Source organism: Anneissia japonica, unplaced genomic scaffold, assembly GCF_011630105.1.
Source record: "Anneissia japonica isolate Jap-2015-1 unplaced genomic scaffold, ASM1163010v1 scaffold288116_len470923_cov172, whole genome shotgun sequence".
Taxonomy (NCBI): Eukaryota; Metazoa; Echinodermata; class Crinoidea; order Comatulida; family Comatulidae; genus Anneissia; species Anneissia japonica.
The window spans coordinates 306911-326681 of record NW_022724919.1 but is presented as its reverse complement, the minus strand read 5'-3'; the positions used below and the strand labels follow the sequence as shown (position 1 = coordinate 326681).

The 19771-nt window shown below is 32.2% G+C and overlaps 1 protein-coding gene across 1 annotated transcript in view; it reads left to right on the top strand.

Moving 5' to 3' along the window:
• Nucleotides 1-18820, top strand: part of LOC117112623 (intersectin-1-like) — a 66346-nt gene extending 47526 nt beyond the window's left edge. Inside the window, exons 20-31 of the mRNA XM_033255729.1 lie at nucleotides 4974-5033; nucleotides 5148-5377; nucleotides 6078-6439; nucleotides 7069-7183; nucleotides 7503-7705; nucleotides 8691-8761; nucleotides 9378-9608; nucleotides 10565-10686; nucleotides 11003-11125; nucleotides 11729-11756; nucleotides 12635-12826; nucleotides 14235-18820. Coding sequence (XP_033111620.1) covers nucleotides 4974-5033; nucleotides 5148-5377; nucleotides 6078-6439; nucleotides 7069-7183; nucleotides 7503-7705; nucleotides 8691-8761; nucleotides 9378-9608; nucleotides 10565-10686; nucleotides 11003-11125; nucleotides 11729-11756; nucleotides 12635-12826; nucleotides 14235-14236 — 1739 coding nt within the window. The 3' untranslated portion in view covers nucleotides 14237-18820. The remainder of the gene's footprint in view (nucleotides 1-4973; nucleotides 5034-5147; nucleotides 5378-6077; nucleotides 6440-7068; nucleotides 7184-7502; nucleotides 7706-8690; nucleotides 8762-9377; nucleotides 9609-10564; nucleotides 10687-11002; nucleotides 11126-11728; nucleotides 11757-12634; nucleotides 12827-14234) is intronic.
• Nucleotides 18821-19771: the final 951 nt, after the last annotated feature.

The window sequence follows — 19771 nt, the reverse complement described above, 5'->3', positions numbered from 1 at the left end:
TATTATTATTATTGTATATTATTTTTTGGCAAAGTAAAGTACAATCTTGCTAGAAATGGGTATGAACCCAAACAGAAAACTGCTCTTATCCCATCATCATATACAACAGATGCAAAAAAATTAAACTTGCATTACCATAAAACAAAAACAAAAGTAACTTTAACTGAAATGGATTTTCAACTGTAAATAAAATTAGTATAAAAGAAATTAGTAACTGGAAATGAAGTATTTGAGATTTAAAATTAGAAATCGATGTGAATTGATGAATTTCTATGGAAGTTTGATTGCAGATCTACATGTTCCCCAACGTCTGTTATTACTATAAATCTTACGGTTAGCAGTGAATTTTTTGACATTAATGTAATTAGGAACTGGGTCTGGTACAGTGGTGATCATTTCCAGACCTTTGATGTCCTGTTTGTGTTGAGGGTTCTGTAATGAGCTGTAGTTAGCTTCTTCTCTAGGCATCAGGTCTGCATATGTTTCCAAACCTCTGTTATCAGTCGATTGTTGAACGTTAATGTAGTCAGGTGCTTGTTCTGGTACAAGAGTGGCTGTGATTACCGTACCTTTAGTGGCCTTTTTGCATTGTTGTAACTTTCTGAAGAGATGTATATTAACAGCTGTTCCAATGCCAACAATTGTGAGGAGAACTGCTATGATGACAGATAGGACAATAGTGGTGGTAGATGATTGACACATGCTGGTCTCCACATCAAGAAAAATTGTTGGGGAATTTTTCTCCTCATCTATGTCAGTCCGAACAATAACAGTGCTAGTAGATATTTTTGGTGCTTCAGTGTTGATAGGGGAAATTTCTTCTGCAGATGCTTGGTCATTTGTTGTTAAATTGCAGCTTTGTAGTCCGTTAGAACAAGAAAAGTTGCTCTCTAAGTCATCTGCTTCAAGAATAAATGTATAATTCAAGTATACGTAAGGAAAAATGTTAATTGTTTTTATGTTTTCAATTGCTTTACTATTCCTTGACCATTGTAGGGCAGATCTACCATATTCACTGTAACAAGAGATAGTGACATTTGAGCCTATCAATTCAGATGAAAAATTATATGCTTCACAGATTGGATAGTGAGTGTACAGGATGAGACCACTTGATACCAACAGTACATAACCTGGGACCTTTTCAGTTACTTCACAGGTGTAACTGTTGCCATTAAGCAGACGACTAAGATCACGCCCTTCCACCAGTCCTATTACTACCTCAAAGTTTCTATTAAGTGAGTAAGCTTCTGCCTCTCGCCCTAGATTATTGTTTACCAGCCTACCATTCCTGTATATGACTGTCCTGTTACCTGCTGGCGTTTCTCTGTACCATGAGATGGAGTAGTCTTCAGAATCCTCTACTTTGCAAATAATTCTGCAAGATTCTCCTTCCTGAAGGATTACAGTTCCAGTTGTCACTTCCAGAAATTGCAGATTATTAACTGAATTAACAGTAACTAATTCTAAACAACCAAGCAACAATATAATAATATTAAAAGTATGTCCTTCCTTGGTACGTATGTATAACATTTTGTGTTATAGTTATTTTCGAATTTGTTGAGAAATGCCAAATGAGTTTTTTTTATCTTCAGTTTGATTTTATATTCTATACAAGTTTTTTAATAATTTCCTGTCAATTGACGGATTTCCTTCATAAATAATTGAAAAAAAGAGCTAGTTCATTATGCATTCACTTTACTACTTTTTTCATTGTTTACCGGAAGTCAGTGCCAGTGAGTCTTATCATGCTCAGAAAAATATTACTAATGTTCAAATAAGTTTATTAGTTAGCTACATGCATTGTGAATACATTATAAAACAAATAGATAGCAATAATGATAATTATAAGTCAGTGGTGATGTCATCATTTTTATTTGCACTGAATTTTTCTATTCTCAACTGATCACCATTCAATATAGTGCCTCCATTTTTTTGTGATCTTGTGATAAAATTTTTTCGTTGCTAGGCCAAGCTATGACCACACAGCGAACCTAACAAATCTCTCGACAGCGCTGGTTACACGAATAAAGTCTAGATTGTCCTTGTCATGGCTTAGAAAGGCATAATAAGTTGTAATCTGTTAAAGAAATGTCTACTAGGAGGTTAGGTCTACTTAGTAACCCCTAATAATCTTCATTAACCACAATCCATTCATTCATACTACTAACAAATCATTCTAATACGTGCAGCTATTAAATGCACACTCACAGTAATCTTTGAACAACCAGCCATACATGGCAATCAGCACTGATGGATTTATGATATTAGGCCTATAGCAACCACTCTACAACCACCAGGTTGATTATAAAAGGCTATAGAAGAGTTGATGGTATACAGTATGTCACAACTGACTTATAAAGCAATTATAGTCAAGTAATTTCCTGACACTAATAGAATCCTCTATTATTTCCTTGCGGGCTTCAGGAAACTTTTTCAGGAAATAATGGCTCCTTTATCTTCTATTTCTAATAGTGTACTCAAAACCCGACTATAATTGCTTATAATTGATCTATATTTAAAATATATACAAAATATACATATAAAATGAGTATATAACAAACTTGGGTATAGGTGGACGGTGGAGGAAGCAGATGTTAGAGATTAAGATGTTGAAATGCCAGGCAATAAGTGCAGAAAAGCATGATTTGTCCACTAGTGTGATATACTACTAGTTTGAGTGATTTATTAGTCAATAAATCACGTCCATTGTTTATATGTGCGAAGGATTGGAGATCAGAAGAACTGGGTTCGTTTGTCAACCAATTATTAAAGATATCACGTCATTCATGAAAGATTCTTAATAATAATAACACACCCAAAAAATTGAATTAATATAACCTTAAATTACTTATTGCAGATATTTTTGTACTACAGAAAAAATATATGAAGAATTAATACAAAGAAATGTATAAAGCAGGGAGGGAGGGAGTGGGGATGTGGATGTTGTTAGCCCCTGGACTATTAATATCTTGTTTTAGCAAATATTAATTGTCTAATGGCATTAACAGAAAATAAAATTGAATTATTGAGTATCATGATGAAACCACTTTGTTTATTCAGGAATGGCTGTATTAAAGGCTCCTAATAAGGCTATAGAAAAGTTGATGGTATATGTCACAAGTGACTTATAATGCAATTATAGTTAAGTAATTTCCTGACACTAATAGAATCCTCTATTATTTCCTTCAAAAATTACCTTCAGCCTTGCGGGCTTCAGGAAACTTTTTCAGGAAATAATGGCTCCTTTATCTTCTATTTCTAATAGTGTACTCAAAACCCAACTATAATTGCTTATAATTGATCTATATTTAAAATATATACAAAATATACTTATATAAAATGAGTATATAACAAACTTGGGTATAGGTGGACGGTGGAGGAAGCAGATGTTAGAGACTAAGATGTTGAAATGCCAGACAATAAGTGCAGAAAAGCATGATTTGTCCACTAGTGTGATATACTACTAGTTTGAGTGATTTATTATGTGCGAAGGATTGGAGATCAGAAGAACTGGGTTCGTTTGTCAACCAATTATTAAAGATATCACGTCATTCATGAAAGATTCTTAATAATATTAACACACCCAAAAAATTGAATTAATATAACCTACCTTAAATTACTCATTGCAGATGTTTTTGTACTACAGAAAAAATATATGGGTTATTGGAAGGAGATACTTGATCGATGATAAAAATGTATCATCTGAAAGTAAAACGCTTTGAAGTAAACGAAAATCAAACTTTCAAGTTGTCATACCCGAAGTACAAATGTTTTGATAGTTTGAAAGTGAAACTATTGATACACACACACATTACAAAAGTAAACTGACCCACATTCTCAAACTTTTATGCATATTTTTTTAATCCGCAACCCAAACATTGGGTCGTATCAAACCTTTACTTTAGAATGTTTAAAGTATTCATATTTTGTACCAACTGTCAAAGAGTTGCTCGTTGTAATTATTTAGGTGTAAAGATAGATGAAACTTTATCATGGAATGTACACACGTAGATTATATTAGAAGTTTTCCTAGGTTTGTTCTACCTAAAGAAAATGTATAAAGCAGCGATGGAGGGAGTGGGGTGTGGGATGTTGTTAGCCCCTGGACTATTAATATCTTGTTTTAGCAAATATTAATTGTCTGATGGCATTAACAGAAAATAAAATTGAATTATTGAGTATGATGAAACCACTTTGTTTATTCAGGAATGGCTGTATTAAAGTCTCCTTTAAATTGCAATTGAATATTATTGGATGAAAAATTTTAAAAAATTAAATTTTATTCTTAATGAAATATTGCACTTTATGGAAATTCAAATTCTTAAAAGAAAGGCTACATGTGCCCACATGGGTTCATCATTGGCATGGAAAATAGAAAAAAATAAAATATTAAGTTTTAAAAGTTGTCACGCAAGACTTTTAATGGTATGGGCTTATTGCACAGTTGTGGAAATTGTAAACGCTCAATGTTATCAGATGGTATTCTGGTATATTTTATTTAATCTTCATGGCATAATAAAATGAATTGAAATGATTAATTACAAAAATAGAAACTATACAATATAAAATCTTATACAGTAAATTATTGTAATTATTATTATTACCACAACTACAATTAATATCACCATGAGATAAACCCACATAAGGGTGAGATTGACCTATGGCCAGCATCTCTGAGATATTTGTGCTTCCCTTCCATTGGTTTTAAAGTTTCTTGCATTAAACACTATGATATTGTTAAGTAAGTTTAAATTATTGTTTGAAGGTTTGTATGGCGAAGTAATAATATATATTAATGCTTGCGGTTCCCCCTAGCAAATAGTTCTGAAAAGAACTGTTGTTGGTTGAGAAAGTTCCAGTGTTTCGATTGAGTTGTTCAATCGTCTTCATGAGACTTCTCTGGTAAGTTATCAATATTTTAAAAATAGATTTTTACAATTTAAATTAAATTTCATTATGTTCTTGTTTTTCAGTATCAGGGAAGTCGACAAGTATCACAGAAAATAAATCAGATGTATTCTCAAACTTCTCTGGTAAGTTATCACTATTTCAAAAATACATTTTTAAAATCTTTATTTTACTTCTCATAGTCTTATATTGTATGCCACATTTATGCAAAAGCATTTGAATAGTAAATTCTTTTTTAGATTTCAGTTCTGCAAAGTTTGATTTCAAAAGCAGTACAGAGGTAAAACCCAGCAAACCAACCCCAGCAGCTAGGAAATCTCCTGTTAAGGCAGCTAAGTCAATATCACCAAAGATTCCCTCCTCCTCAGACGAAAAGCCAGGCGAATTGTTTTCTAAGTATAAAGCTCTGTTTGCGTTTGGTGGTGAAGATCCCGGCGATTTGGTAATGAAACCGGGAGATATCATTCTGGTGAGTGCAAAGTCAGAGCTGGAAAAAGTGTATGGATGTGTGACCAGCAGTCAGAGGTATCATGAATGTTCCAGAGGCATTTTGGCGGGAAAAAAATCTAAAAAAATAAACTGTTGGGTTATAATGGTGTACATATAACATTTGCTGCTGGAGACATTTTATCAAAACAATTTTCACGGTCGGGGGCATAAACATTTTTTCCAGGCCTGTGCAAAGTTAAAATTTTGTGATGTCCTTTGATTAATGACCCTATAGAGTGTAAATACATCACCACACTTGGTACCAACACCACCGTTATAATCTTCATCTTCTGCAATCAAACTAACGATCTTATAATAATCATCATCTGTATTTTTATTGTTTGTATTGTTGCAATCATCTTTATCGACATTATCATCATCAGCTATTGCCCTCAAAATAGTCCATTCATTATCATTTTTATCACCAGGCCTGTTTATCACCACCAACGTGTTTACCCATCATTATCATCTGTATCTATTGGTGCTGAATGCATAATGCCAATCAACAAAACTGATGCAAATATTTGACACATGTGCAGGCTTAGGCCTACTAAAATATTATCTATACCATTTAATCGTTTTATGTATTTTTATTAAAGACTGTTCTTGTATTCCAAGAGCAATGTATTATTCTATCATCCATTAACAAGAGCTATCACTTCTCTGATATAATTACACAGGTTGAAAAAGATCAAACAGCAGAACCTGGTTGGCTCGGTGGACAGATCAATGGCATGTCAGGATGGTTCCCAGAGAACTATGCAGAGAAACTGCCATCTGGTCCTGCAAGTCCGGAACCTACTGCTCCAAGCTTCACTCCAGAGACCACTGCAGCTCCCATCACAACATCCATCTCAGAAGCATTTCCCACTTCAAACAGCATTTCAAATACTTTTGAAGCTGATTTTGGTACTGATAACTTTAAAACTGATAGTAATTTTGGAACTGATAATACTTTTGGAACAGATAACAACTTTGGAACTGGTAGTTCTGATGGTGGTTGGGCTAACTTTGGTAGCCAACCACAGACAACACAAGAAAGGTACATATCATTAGACCACCTTGACAAATATTTTGGTTTTTTTTTTTTTTTTTTGGTTGTTTTAGACAGGAATGGATACAATTATGATGATTGATTACAAATGAAAATTAATAACTTAATATAATGAAGTATTGGAAGAATGTAGGTTGTGTATTGCTTACATGACCTACATTCATGTTGAGAACAGTAACATTCGATGTATTCAGGCCAAATAAAAAGAAAAATTATTGTGTTAGCCATGCCCTACCCACACAAAAAGTATGAAATTGAGGTTCAAAATTTTATTTATTTATTTATTTTTTTTTTTTTTGACCAGCCCAACAAAAATTTTTGTATTTTTTTTATGAGCTAAGAAGGCTGGAATAAGACATCTTGCTGGAAGGTAGGTGCTGTGACAATGTTATGCGATCATTTTGCTTTTAAATATAGATTTTTTTTTAAAAAGAAAACTTTTCATATGAACCTACCTACCCATTTTTTGGATTTTCCCAATACGTGGTCAACACAGGAATTTTTTTTCTTGGCCTAAGCAAAATGGTGTAAAGTTAAGTATCATCTTTGTGATTGTAGATATAATCCAAATTTTTGGGCATAAAATCTTTAATTTATTAATTGTATTTATTACATAGTATTTATGACACTCTTGGAGCTCCAAAACCCTTAGAGGTATCAAAACTAGAATCATCACCAGTCAGTTCTTCACCTTTCAAGCAAGTTGTTCCATCAGAAACAACAGCACCAGAGGTAAGCCATGCCCAGTGTTTCATACTAAAGAGGGTTCTCTACACTATAGAAGACAATTTGTAGGGAGTCCTCTAAAGATATTTTGACATACTGTGAAAAGCTCTACGCATTGTCTTATATTAGCTATAGTGAATGATATACACTTAGAATAACAGTAATTGTGATAAAAATACATAGATTTTGTCAAACAGTATTAAACTACTAAAAATTAGATAAGTAATTTTGTTTAGAAATTTGTAACTTACTTTTACTTGTTAAAATATAATAATAGATTTTAGTTGAATTTTCATCGTTTAATTCTATAATAATAATCTTTCAGTTGTCAACTGTTAACTCCAATGCTGTGTATGCACAAGCAGTTTTTGTATGGAAGGCCAAAACAGACAACCACTTGTCATTTGAGAAAGGTGACATCATAACGGTAACCGAGCAACAAGAGATGTGGTGGTACGGGAAAGTTAACGGACAAGAAGGCTGGTTTCCAAAATCCAACGTCAAGCTCATTGCAGCACCAAATAAAGTGTACGATTATTGTTTTTAAATTTTTTTAGGAATATAATAATAATAATAATAATAGATGGATTTATATAGTGCAAATAAACGAGGTCTCTATGCGCTAGAAAATATTGAAGTCAAGAACACAAAGTAAAAAGCCGGGGGGGAAAAAACAAAAAAAAATATAATAATAATAATATATTAATTAATGATTAGGAAAAAAAAAAAGGTGAATAAAGACTGTTCAGAAGGATTCTTTTTGTTTTGCTATGTCTTGGTTTGTATCTAATTTAAAAAAGTTTAATTCATTGTTATAAACAGATCTTCAGCTTTTCCTCCCCAATTGCATTTTCTCACCATTTTGTCCTCAAGTAAATAGAAATTCAGTGAATATCATATTAGGTTAACACTCTGACCGCCAGGGGTTTGAACAAATAGTATGAGCCACCGCCAGACTCTTTAGCGAATTTTAACACTTTTCGGAAGCTCGTCGAGAGTGCGTATGTGATCAGATTGACATGTAGTGAATACTACAAGAACTTACTACAACATCTTAGCTTTACAATGGTACCAAACACTTTATTCTAATCACAAGCTGTGACCTGTAACAGTAAAATGAAAATGACTCACTTTTGAAGATTTACGCAATTTCGCACAACAAAGCTGAGATAATCGCAACTTTTGTGAAAACTACGCTCAAGTGTAAAAAAACAAATACATTTCGGTAATTACCCCAAATTCAGTAAAAAAAACCTGAAGCACGGAGATCTCGTGTTTGGTGGTCAAGCGTTGCGTTACCAAACACAGAGATTTCCGTATTTGATGGGCAGAGTGTTATTAGTAACAATTAGAGTAATTATGTTATATATCTTTAGAATTATAATTCTTCTCCTCAAGTTCTCAACCCGATTGCATTTTTCTCGCCTTTTTTCCCACCTCTGGTATTAGAAGTAATTTATTGATTACAGTTATAGATTATAGTAACAGTTTGATGAACTATATTGTTCCACAGAAAAACTAATGCACCAGAAATAAATGTTGATAAGGTTGAGAGAACAATCACTCCAGCTAATGCAGAAGTCGGTAAGTGGAGTACAGATTTCCTATTTTACATTGTCACCAGCACATAAACCAAAATCAGTCATCAGGCCAAAAAAAAAAAAATATGATTGCCAATCACAACCTACCCAATATCATGAAAATATTGTGTCAAATAGTTGACATTGTTTGTGGGTCAAGTTTTGTTAATTGAACTTTCAGCTGAGACACACCCCTCGGATATTGTTGCTAAGGTTCCACAAAACACTGTTCTGATTGGTCAGTTGTAGAGTTTGATTGACGTTCTGGAAAGTTCCATTCCGTGTATTACCATTTGGACGCAAACTTGTCCTCCTTTTATTTCTTTAGGTCGCTGGCCCATCGTATGTAAACACACGTGTTTTCATGCTACTGAAACAGTACCAATGGAAACAAAAATATGAAAAACAAAAGTACTGTACAATATTGTACTTAAAATATAAAATCAGATTATTTCTTTTACAAAAGCATAGATTATGGCTTTATTAATATTGATAATTTTGGTCATTTGATGACAAAATAAAAACACCTATTTGATGGAAAAATAAAGTACCCATTAAAATAATGTAACAATCAAAAATCTTGCATATTTAATGATGATAATTTTTGTTTTTATTTTCAGAATATGTCACACTATACACATTCTCTTCGGAGGAACCAGGAGATCTTAACTTTGAAGCAAATGAAACCATTTATGTTACCAGTACTGAGGGCGAGTGGTGGACAGGTAGAATAGGCGATCAGACAGGTATTTTCCCGTCGAACTACGTCCAGAAGGCCGAGGGCGGTAAGCAAAAACTGGCACCATCCTTGCCTGATTTCACTGCAAAAGGAGGAACATTACCAAAGAAAGGCATGTTGCATTGTGTTCACACTAACCATCTTACTTCTCAATCATAAAAAAAAAATATTTAAAAAAAAGGGATTAAATCTCTGTCCGTACTATCAAATTTTATGCGACAAATAAATGTGATATTTGTCACTTAAAATTTGATAGTGTAAACAGACCTTAAGTTACGAAAGTATTTTTGTTACTTTGTATGTCTAGTTAATGAATACTTATCTGGATGAGCTTTTATATGACAATGTGTATTTTTGTTTGTGGATTTCCAATGTTGAAATTTTGAATTTTCATGTCTGACAATACATAATATGACCACAGGTGTTAATTGAGATACAGAAACCTAAAGACTTTGAATTTAAACATTTACCTTCTACCTTAATCGGATGTGGGGTTAAGATGCAGATACTTAAAAAGATTCTGAATTAGAACATTACCTTCCAATATTAACTCATTTATTCTTTTTGTTTAAATTTTTTATTCTAGATATGTTCATACCTTTAATAATACAGTAGAACCCCTACTAAGGGACTCCATTGAGACCAAAAAAATTTTTCCCTTTAATAGGTGTGTTCTCTGAATAGCGGAATTGGTCATATTGTTAAAGATAGATTCTCCTCACTTCATGTCCAAAAAGAGTGTCCCCAATAGGGGTGTCCCAAGAAAGGGTAGGGGGTTCTGCTAAATTGAATATTTGGTTAATAATGATTGGGTTTTTTTTTTTTTAGTTTAATTTGAATTCACTTTGCATTTTGCTGATACGAATGTTGCTATGAACCGTTAAGAGATTTCAATGTTTATTCACCCAGGCTGCTATGGATATTTTGATGGTTCTAAATTGTGCCAGTATTCCCCAAATATAAAAACCTATGTACTTTAATAATTGCAAGTTGTACGTTCATTACTAATCTAACAACAACATGCTCAAAAAGAAGGTCACTGATTGGTTGTTATTGTTGTTTATATAGAGATTGCAAAAGTCATTGCACCTTACCAGGGTACTGGACCTGAACAGCTTACACTCGGTGTTGGGCAAATGATTCAAATACGCAAGAAAAATCCAAGCGGTTGGTGGGAAGGTGAACAACAGGTGCGTCATTAATGCCTAGGTGGCGCTGTTTCGTAGGTGGTACTGTTACAATAATATAAATAAAAATTTATGAGTAATGTTTTAAAGTATCTCAATATATAAATTACTGATGCTTATGTTTTGAGGGTACACTCACGTTATAAGAATTGTCAATAATAGTAATAGTAATGTTTTGAAGTATCTCAATGTATTACGGATGTTCCATTATTTTTGAAGGGTATGCTTACCTTATAATTATTCGTTTCTCAGTCATAGACTATCATTAGCCCCAAAGATTTTTGTAATAATGTGCTGGGTAATTTCATTTTATTGACAGATACGAGGACAGAAGAAACAGATAGGCTGGTTCCCAGCAAATTATGTGACCTTGTTGACCTCAGGTGGAAGTGGCAAGACAACTCCACTACAAGGTGCAACTTCACCTTTGACACTTGATGTGGTAAGTATGTTTTCTAAATGTAAATATTAATACTTGAAAATGTGTATATATTTAATTTCATTGTTAATTGATTGCAGAATTTATATTATCTAGATCAGGCATTAACAGAAACATTATTTTATTGATCCATAATTCATAACTTTATTTTATTTAATCATTGAAATGTTTTGTATCAATATATTTACATTGTTTAGTGTATTTAGTCTATACAATATTACATTGAAAATAAAATTATGGTCATTGTCATCACTGTATTATTATCTGAAACTTATGAACGACATGTTTCGACATGTCCCACGTTATCATCGGGTAATAACACTTGTGCTACTAACGGTTTAAATACTGCCTGTCAGATGTAAGACGAAACGCAAATATTAAGGTAAGTCATATATATAGAGGTCAGGAATACTATGGTATAAAGTCATGTGTATAGGAATGAGAATGAGATAGTGATATCTGACCGGTAGTATTTAAACCGTTAGTAGCGTAAGCATTATTACCTGATGATGACGTGGGACATGTTGGAACATGTCGTTTATAAGTTTATTAGATGCATTACTGCATTTGTATATTATTATCATTTTAATGTTTGGGTTTTTTCAGAGAGCCACCACTCCTGCTGCAAATATGAGTAAGTTTTAAAAGCATACCTAAAGCCCTGTCTAGACTATCAAATTTTATTGGACAAAAACATGTGACATGCCTAAATATGGTCATGATGACATCACATCATGACCATATATATGCACATCATGACTATATATGGGCACATCATGACTATATATGGGTATACAATAGTTTTTTGTCAGAGTTAATTTGATAGTGTGGACAAAGCATTAAGTATTACTGTATTGCAACCGGTGGGCACTACAGAGTGTATTTAGTGTCAGCAGGCCTGTAAGCCAATCAAAGGATGTTGAGCTCAGAATGTTTATTTTTTCAATGCCCATGATGAGTTAACCCTACCAAAAAAAGAAGGAAAAATAAAGTTAATTTTTGAGAGGTTTATAATGTTATTCTAGCTAATGTACATATTAAATTGGTGACATATAGCTGAATGACATAATATATGACATCATATTATGACATACTATCTTTATAGCATCATATTACTTGTGACATCATATATGACATACCGTACAGCTACTGTATATGGCATCACAATAATATGACATCATCATACTACCCGTATAGCATACTGTATTTTATGACGTCATAATGTAGCTATATGACATCATATTGTAACTGTATGACATAACTTTCACACTAGCAATATGACATCATACTTGTAGCTTTGACAGCTTTCACACTAGCTATAGGACATAATGAAGCTGTATCATGCCATCATAGATTTCACAATAGCTGTTTACCATAATGCTGTACATATATGACATCATAGCTTTCACCTCACTATATGACATAACAATAGCTTTCACACTGTCTGTATTACATCATACTGTAAATGTTGTGTATGACATTGTAGTAGCTTTACCATCTCTATTTGCCTAGTCTGCCAAGTCATTGCAATGTACCCGTACACAAGTCAGAAGGATGACGAACTCACCTTCCAGAAGAACGTAGTGATTAACGTGATGAAGCAGGACGACCCCGATTGGTGGGAGGGAGAGTTAAACGGCACTACAGGGTACTTCCCATCCAATTACGTACAAGTACTGAACGACTCAACACCTAATAACGACTGTAAGTAAATCTTCATTATGTTTAACATTGCTTGTTTTAGCGCTAGTATTGTGATTGTTGCATTCAAAAAAAACAAAACCATGTGACATGCATAAATATGGTCATGATGACATCACATCATGACTATATATGGGCACATCATGACTATATATGGGCATACTACAGTTTTTTGTCATTTTGATAGTGCGAATAAAGCTTAAGGTTAAGCCCATTGCACGGTAGCTTAAACTTGGTTTCCACAAAATCACCACATGGTATCGCTGGTTGGTAGTGTCGGGGAGCCGTAGCAGTCCCCAATTGCATCCGGGACTGCTACGCTAGTGCAGCGATCTCTGTAAAAAAAATGTTAGCGCGAGTGTAGCGATTTCATGGAAGCCAGGCTTATGTATACTTTATTTCTGATAGGTGTAATCATAAACAAGCTTCTATCATAGATTGCCATTAATAGCTTGTAATCTATAGTTTACATTCATACCAGTGAGCAGGAAGAACATATTGCTGGAATAATAGGCAAGAAGTAAGTACCATAACATTTAAGTGAGAGAAAGCACAAATGGAGATTCTGTGGGGTCAGTAATGCTCTGGTGTATGGTGAATCCAGGTGGCCAGTAATTCAGGTGTTTGGATAGTCCAGTTGTTTAGTAATACAGCTGTCCGGAGTCGGTGTTTAATATTCCAGGTGTGTGGCTAGAATAAGTGTTTTGTAATGCAGGTGTGACTAATCACCTGAACTTTCTCCATACCTGAATTACTGAACATCTGCACACTCCACACAACATTGTAGCCTGGTTCTCACAAGAGCCCTAGTATCCGGATCGGGAGCTAACCGTTAGCGCTAACCACCAGCACCTGCGTGAGAACGCCCGATCGGTTAGCGCTAACCGTTAGCGGTATCCGGATACACTAATGGTTAGCAAGCGCTATCGGTTAGCAAGTTGAGGGCGTTTCTATCATCAACCAATCACACGTACGCGTTTACAATTTCCAGGTTCTTATTGGCCAGTGATTCGATCATCATATTGTTGGTATCCGGATCAGGATTTTTCGCGTGGACGCGTGGCAGCTAACGGTTAGCTGGATCCGAATCCTGCTAACCGTTAGCTGCCGTGTGATAACATAGCCTAAGTGTTTTGTAATGCAGGTATGACTGACCACCTGCACTCTCTCCATACCTGAATTACTGAACATCTGCACATTCCACACAACATTGTGTGTGTTTGACACTGGAGAAACCTTATCCAAATTATCTGTATTTAAATATTTGAGGGAGTTTTTATTTCTGTGTATATTGTTAATATTGGTTTGTAATTCAGTACTATTATCTTTAGTGTGAGAGCAAACTCTTCTTCTAATTCCCTCTTTTTGCAACTCATTTACACTCTTCCTATCTCTATTCTCTATTTTTTAGGACATCATTAAGTTCACCAAACGACTCACTACCAAATTTGAGTTAGGAAATACATTTCTTGGATGTGTTTTAATCCTGCTAGCCGTGATGCAAGATGGCCTATATACCCAACAGGAAGAACCATGGGAAGTAACCAAACAAAAATAAAACACTGGTGCTGGAATATTAACTAATTAACTGATATCCATTTACAATGGAAACATTTTTAAGAATGTATCCTAACTGTAAAATTTGGTAGTGGGTCGGTTGTTTCAATCAAAAGCATCTCCAGAACAAAATGAGCATTGTTTATTTAAAATTTTTCTTGAGAAATTTAGAAAAAACTGAGAGAACTGATGAAATCAACCTTTGAACCTGCTATCAAATTGTCAAGGATACTTAGTATTGATATTAATTTATGCAAGAAAATAACGAGGTTGATTTATCTGTACTCCAAATAAGGGTAAAAAAAAAGTGATAATTGTTTAGATTTTTGCTGAATCTTTGTTGGCTGAAAACTGAAAATACTGATGATTGGAAGAAAATATATTGAAAGCAAAATAAGACATCTTTTATTTGAATCTTGAAATTACTGAGACCCATTAATATATACATTTAGTTTTTAATAAATTTAGATTTTGATTTTAATATATTAACATGGAACATTTCTGAATAACAATAAGTTGTTAAATTACTTTTGAATAATTAATTATTATTTATGATGGTTTTTGTTTTCATTTATTAGGCATAAAACACTCAAATTGCAACAAAAGTTAATAAAGATATTATACATAATTGCCTGAACTCGTGTTCAAATTAAACTAAAACAAATGTTTATGAAATATGTGTAAAGTTTAATAATAATTTTTTTTTTTTTGTTTAGCAACCCTGACATACTTGGAAAATAGATAAATATTAATTTTATTTAAATGTTTGATTTTGTATCATTCACTTATAGGCTATGATCTCATACTATCTTTCAGTATATATGTAAAGTGATGAATGAAGGAATCTCACATGTATAGCAGTAATAATAATAATAATGTAAAATAACATATAGTTCTGTATAGTAAATATTGTAAACTTATTGTTCCATCTAGATTTAAGTACTTTATTCCACCGTTAGTGTTTTTGTGATCATTAGCATACATTAGTACCGCAAGCAATGCCTGTCATAATGTGTAGAGGGTGCAATAGATTTTTAGTACCATTATACTAGATTTGGCACACCACTAGCTTTCGAGCATCATGTTCTTTTATCACTATGCACGTGGAGTGGTTTCTTATAGATCAAACAGTTACTTGATTGATTGATTGATATTGAGGCCAATGATTGGCAGGTTTTTTTTTGGTACTATATTTTAACAAACTTAATAACAAAAAGACACTCACTCAAAAATGAAACTAGATCAAGTGGATTCCTTAAAAAGGAGCAGCTCGATACAGCTTGTACACAAAATGCAATTCAACATTTAGAATTATTCACTAAAGATTTATATAATATAAATATTTATATAAGTTGGATACCTATTGAATTCCTATTTGCTGTGTATCAAACTAAACACGTTTTTACTGGTTATACTTACATATGTTTTATGTTATGTTTAATTATAGAAGGTGCAGCATTATTGTATCAAATTCCTAAATTTGGTTATCAAATTTAAAATGAAAATATAGTATTAAATATTCAGTATTTGTTAGAAGTTATCTGTGTTTCATGAACATTTAGATTCCCAAAAATTGGCTGAAAAATTCATAAATAAAACCAACAGGATGAAAAACATTAATATTGATGTTTGTGAGCTATTGAAAAAACCAAATACATTAATATCTTAATCTCGTTTAATCCAGTTTAACCTAGTTAAATCTAGTTTAAACTGGTATTTTTGGGCAAACGTGGTACCAACAACTTGTTCGATTTCCTTAAAGAATGGTTAGAGTATAGCTTTGCTACTTCAAAGCTTAGCAATTTATGCAAAATTGTCATAAATCATAAAAACCATTCTTGTTGATTTACAATAGTCATTTTGCATAAATTCTTGAAATTGAACACAAATATGAAAACATCGTGGCTATATAAATGTTAACAAATTACAGTTATGCTGTTTTGGCTCTCACAAGTAGTAGGTCATATTGTAGGTCATATTAACTTGTGAGCTCATACGAAAGTATCTACACAAGCATACGCTGAGTTAACACTTCTTACCTTGATTACGCATAAGTAGTACTATACTATTGAAATTTTTTGGAGTAGTTCGTTTGAAGGACGCTTGAATTAGCTTAATATATATTCCCGCTTCACGAGCACTGTAGGGCTTACAATCTTTTACGTCAAACTTAATACTTTTTGAGTTTATGTTGTCTGGAGATGTTAGAGCAAGACAAACAGAATTTATAACAACACTTAACGCTTCCTATGTGTGTCCCAATGCAATGATGTGATCAAAAATATCAAAATCAATTGGTTGTGATGGGAATATTTTGAAAGGTTTTTTGTGGGTTGTGGTTCTTTTGTTTTTTTGTTTTTTTAGCACAAACTGAAGTGTTTTGGGGTTTCATTTTAGGTGGAATTTATGTGATTAGTTACAGTTACACGAAAAGTTATGAAATGCATCATATGATAATTCACTAAATAACTAGGCAAGTAAATTTTGTAACTTATCTTTAGTAAAGTTATTTTGTCTATGTCTTATATTCTGTTATGTGAACATGCAATCAAAAGCAATTAGAACAGTGTACAAGAAATAGTTTGAAAATGTACCATACTATATTTCAGTTCAAGGTTCGATTTATTCATCATATAGATAACTTACATGATCGTCAAAATAAAAACATCAAACATCGTCAAAAATAAAACATCAAACAAATATTGAATTTAATTTTTAAAATTATCAAATGTCCAAAGGACAGAAAAAAGACTGCGAGACTCTACAAAATTTTAACATTAAATATATAAATAGAAAATTTTGCTCCTATTGCAAAACACAAGACCTATAATATATTAGATGAAATATGTTGTAAACTTAACGTATTTTATTATTTTTTTTTTTTTCATTTATAATGAAATTAGCAGTTCATAATAATTATTATTTCTATGTGATGATAGTATTAAGTATCCAGTTCCGTGATTGACACATTTTTAGTATTAAACTTAAATAATATTTTACTACTTATTATTTTATATATATCATTTTGTGAGTCAGGGTATCATAAGTATTATTTCGATTTTGATATTACTAAAAGATTTTTTTTGAATTTATCTTTCATGCAAAACTATAAACACCATTTAAGGAAATTGAAATATTCATTTGCGCTTCTATTGATTGCATTCTGTTTTAGCTCAATGCATATTGTTCAACCTTAAAGCATTCCCATTCCAATACTGAAAACTTGCGGTCGTTCTCAATATAGATATCTCTGTAGGTATTCCAGCCACTCATGTTTATTCATGCTTATTAAGACTTGCTTCTGGTTATATATGATAATAGCAATGGAGAAAGATTGCAACTTGCATATAATGTCCAAAGCTACCTTCTGTATTTGTTTGTGTCTTTTTTCTGTAACCCTTGACCTTACCTGGAATGCACTGGTGCTTAAAATTGTATTCAAATTGTGGTGATATTCAAGCATTTTTGATACGTAATATCTATCATATTTTACATCTTTAATTTTTTTTTTATTTTGACATTTAAAAAAGATTATGCCTTTAATATACAATGTGTGTAAACTGTATGTTTCTGATGAAGGCATAGTCAGAATATTTACCATACTATTCCAAGTTTTATCTAAAATGTGTAAAAATCAAAATGAATTTAAGTTTGTATTATATATCATTTTATTTAGCAATTACATTTATTGTTCTATGTTGATGATGTAATTAGCTCTTAATCACTTCAGAATAGACAACTATTAAAAAAATAATAATTTGATTCAGGTTAGCAAATAGAATAAATAACTTACACAGTACACATTCATAACATAGGCTATTTCTATTATAAATAAACATAATGAATTCAATAGCTTTATCTATTAGAAACTTATAAATATGTATTTATATATATATCTTGTTAAATTATATATTTTACCATATAAATGTAGTAATTAGCTATTAGATATATGATTTGACTTTCCATCAAGATGTTGGATTTCTTACATTTAGTAATTGAGTAGTTAGTATTATGATATGGATTTACTTCATTTCAGTACCTAAGATATAATTCCTTTATGTTGCTGATTGTTATACAAATTAACTGTTATTATCAAAGCAAAGTAAATTGTCTTAATTTCTTGTGATACTCCTTAACCCTCTTGTGTTAAAACTTGTCAAATACATGATTGCAGTATTAGTGAATAGGAATTTCATCAGTGTTCATATCAGTGTTAACCCTCTAATTATGAAACTTGTCACAAGAGGGCAGTATAGTATATCAAGGCACCTCCATGGGGTGGTGTCAGATTCATTTTTATATACCCTGGTTTTGAAACCTGATACAAGAGAATATTACACTTTTCAATTAGATATTCTCACCAAAATGCCTGTGCTTGCGATTTTATTAACATTTAACAACAGTAATATTTAATGAATTAAAGTTGAATGGTAAAATAAATTGATTGTGGGATACAAAGAAATTAAAAACCTGATGTAATTTGGATGTGACTTCATTATTTTAGCTTCAATATACAGTATATATATTTTTTTCTGAATTCATTGTTGCAACTCTTAACCCTATAATTCTAAAACTTGTCACAAAAGGGGAGTGGCCCCTCAAGGTGGATCACATAGAGGGCAGTGTTTAATAAATCAACCAAATAAAATTACTGTAATGGTTATAAAGTGTTTTGATTTTAAACATGCAAATTAATGATAAACACAGTGAAGGTAAGGTTTGGATTTTAACCTTAAAATTGATGGTCAAATAAAGTATGAAATTGACGTTAATAGTATCGGTGTCGGTGTTATGTAAAAGTATTTACTTTAAAGTAATTATTTATTTTTAGTTTATTTTAAACAATATTTGCATTTAATTTTTTATATATACAATTCTTTATCCTACCAGTTATAATTTACTAAAAGCAATTATCACACTATTTAATTTGATTAATTTACATTATAAAAAAATTCATTATGTCTATTAAAATCAGAACTTAAAAAATCACTCCCTTTTAGCACATTGAATTCCTAGTTATACTATTGAGAGGAAACTGACTTGGATTCTTAAGCTTACAGGCAAAAAATAATAATTTCATATTATTCCTTACAGTATTTGTAAAGTATGGCATTAAGACCAAGTCACTTATAAATAATGCTCATCAAAATGACAGAATAATCAATGAGACGATATATATTTTTCACATATGTACAGATTTTAGTTTAAAATTTCCAAATTAAAGAGGTACCACTAAATGTGTGGGGCCTTGTTCTGTATTTTTGATGTCATATTAAAAAAAAAAAAAAAAAAATTATTAGCCAGATTAAGGGTAGGCCTATATGCTAAGACTATATATAAATGGCGTTCAATAGCTTGGTGGTTAAGATGCTTGCCCTCCATCCCACGGTC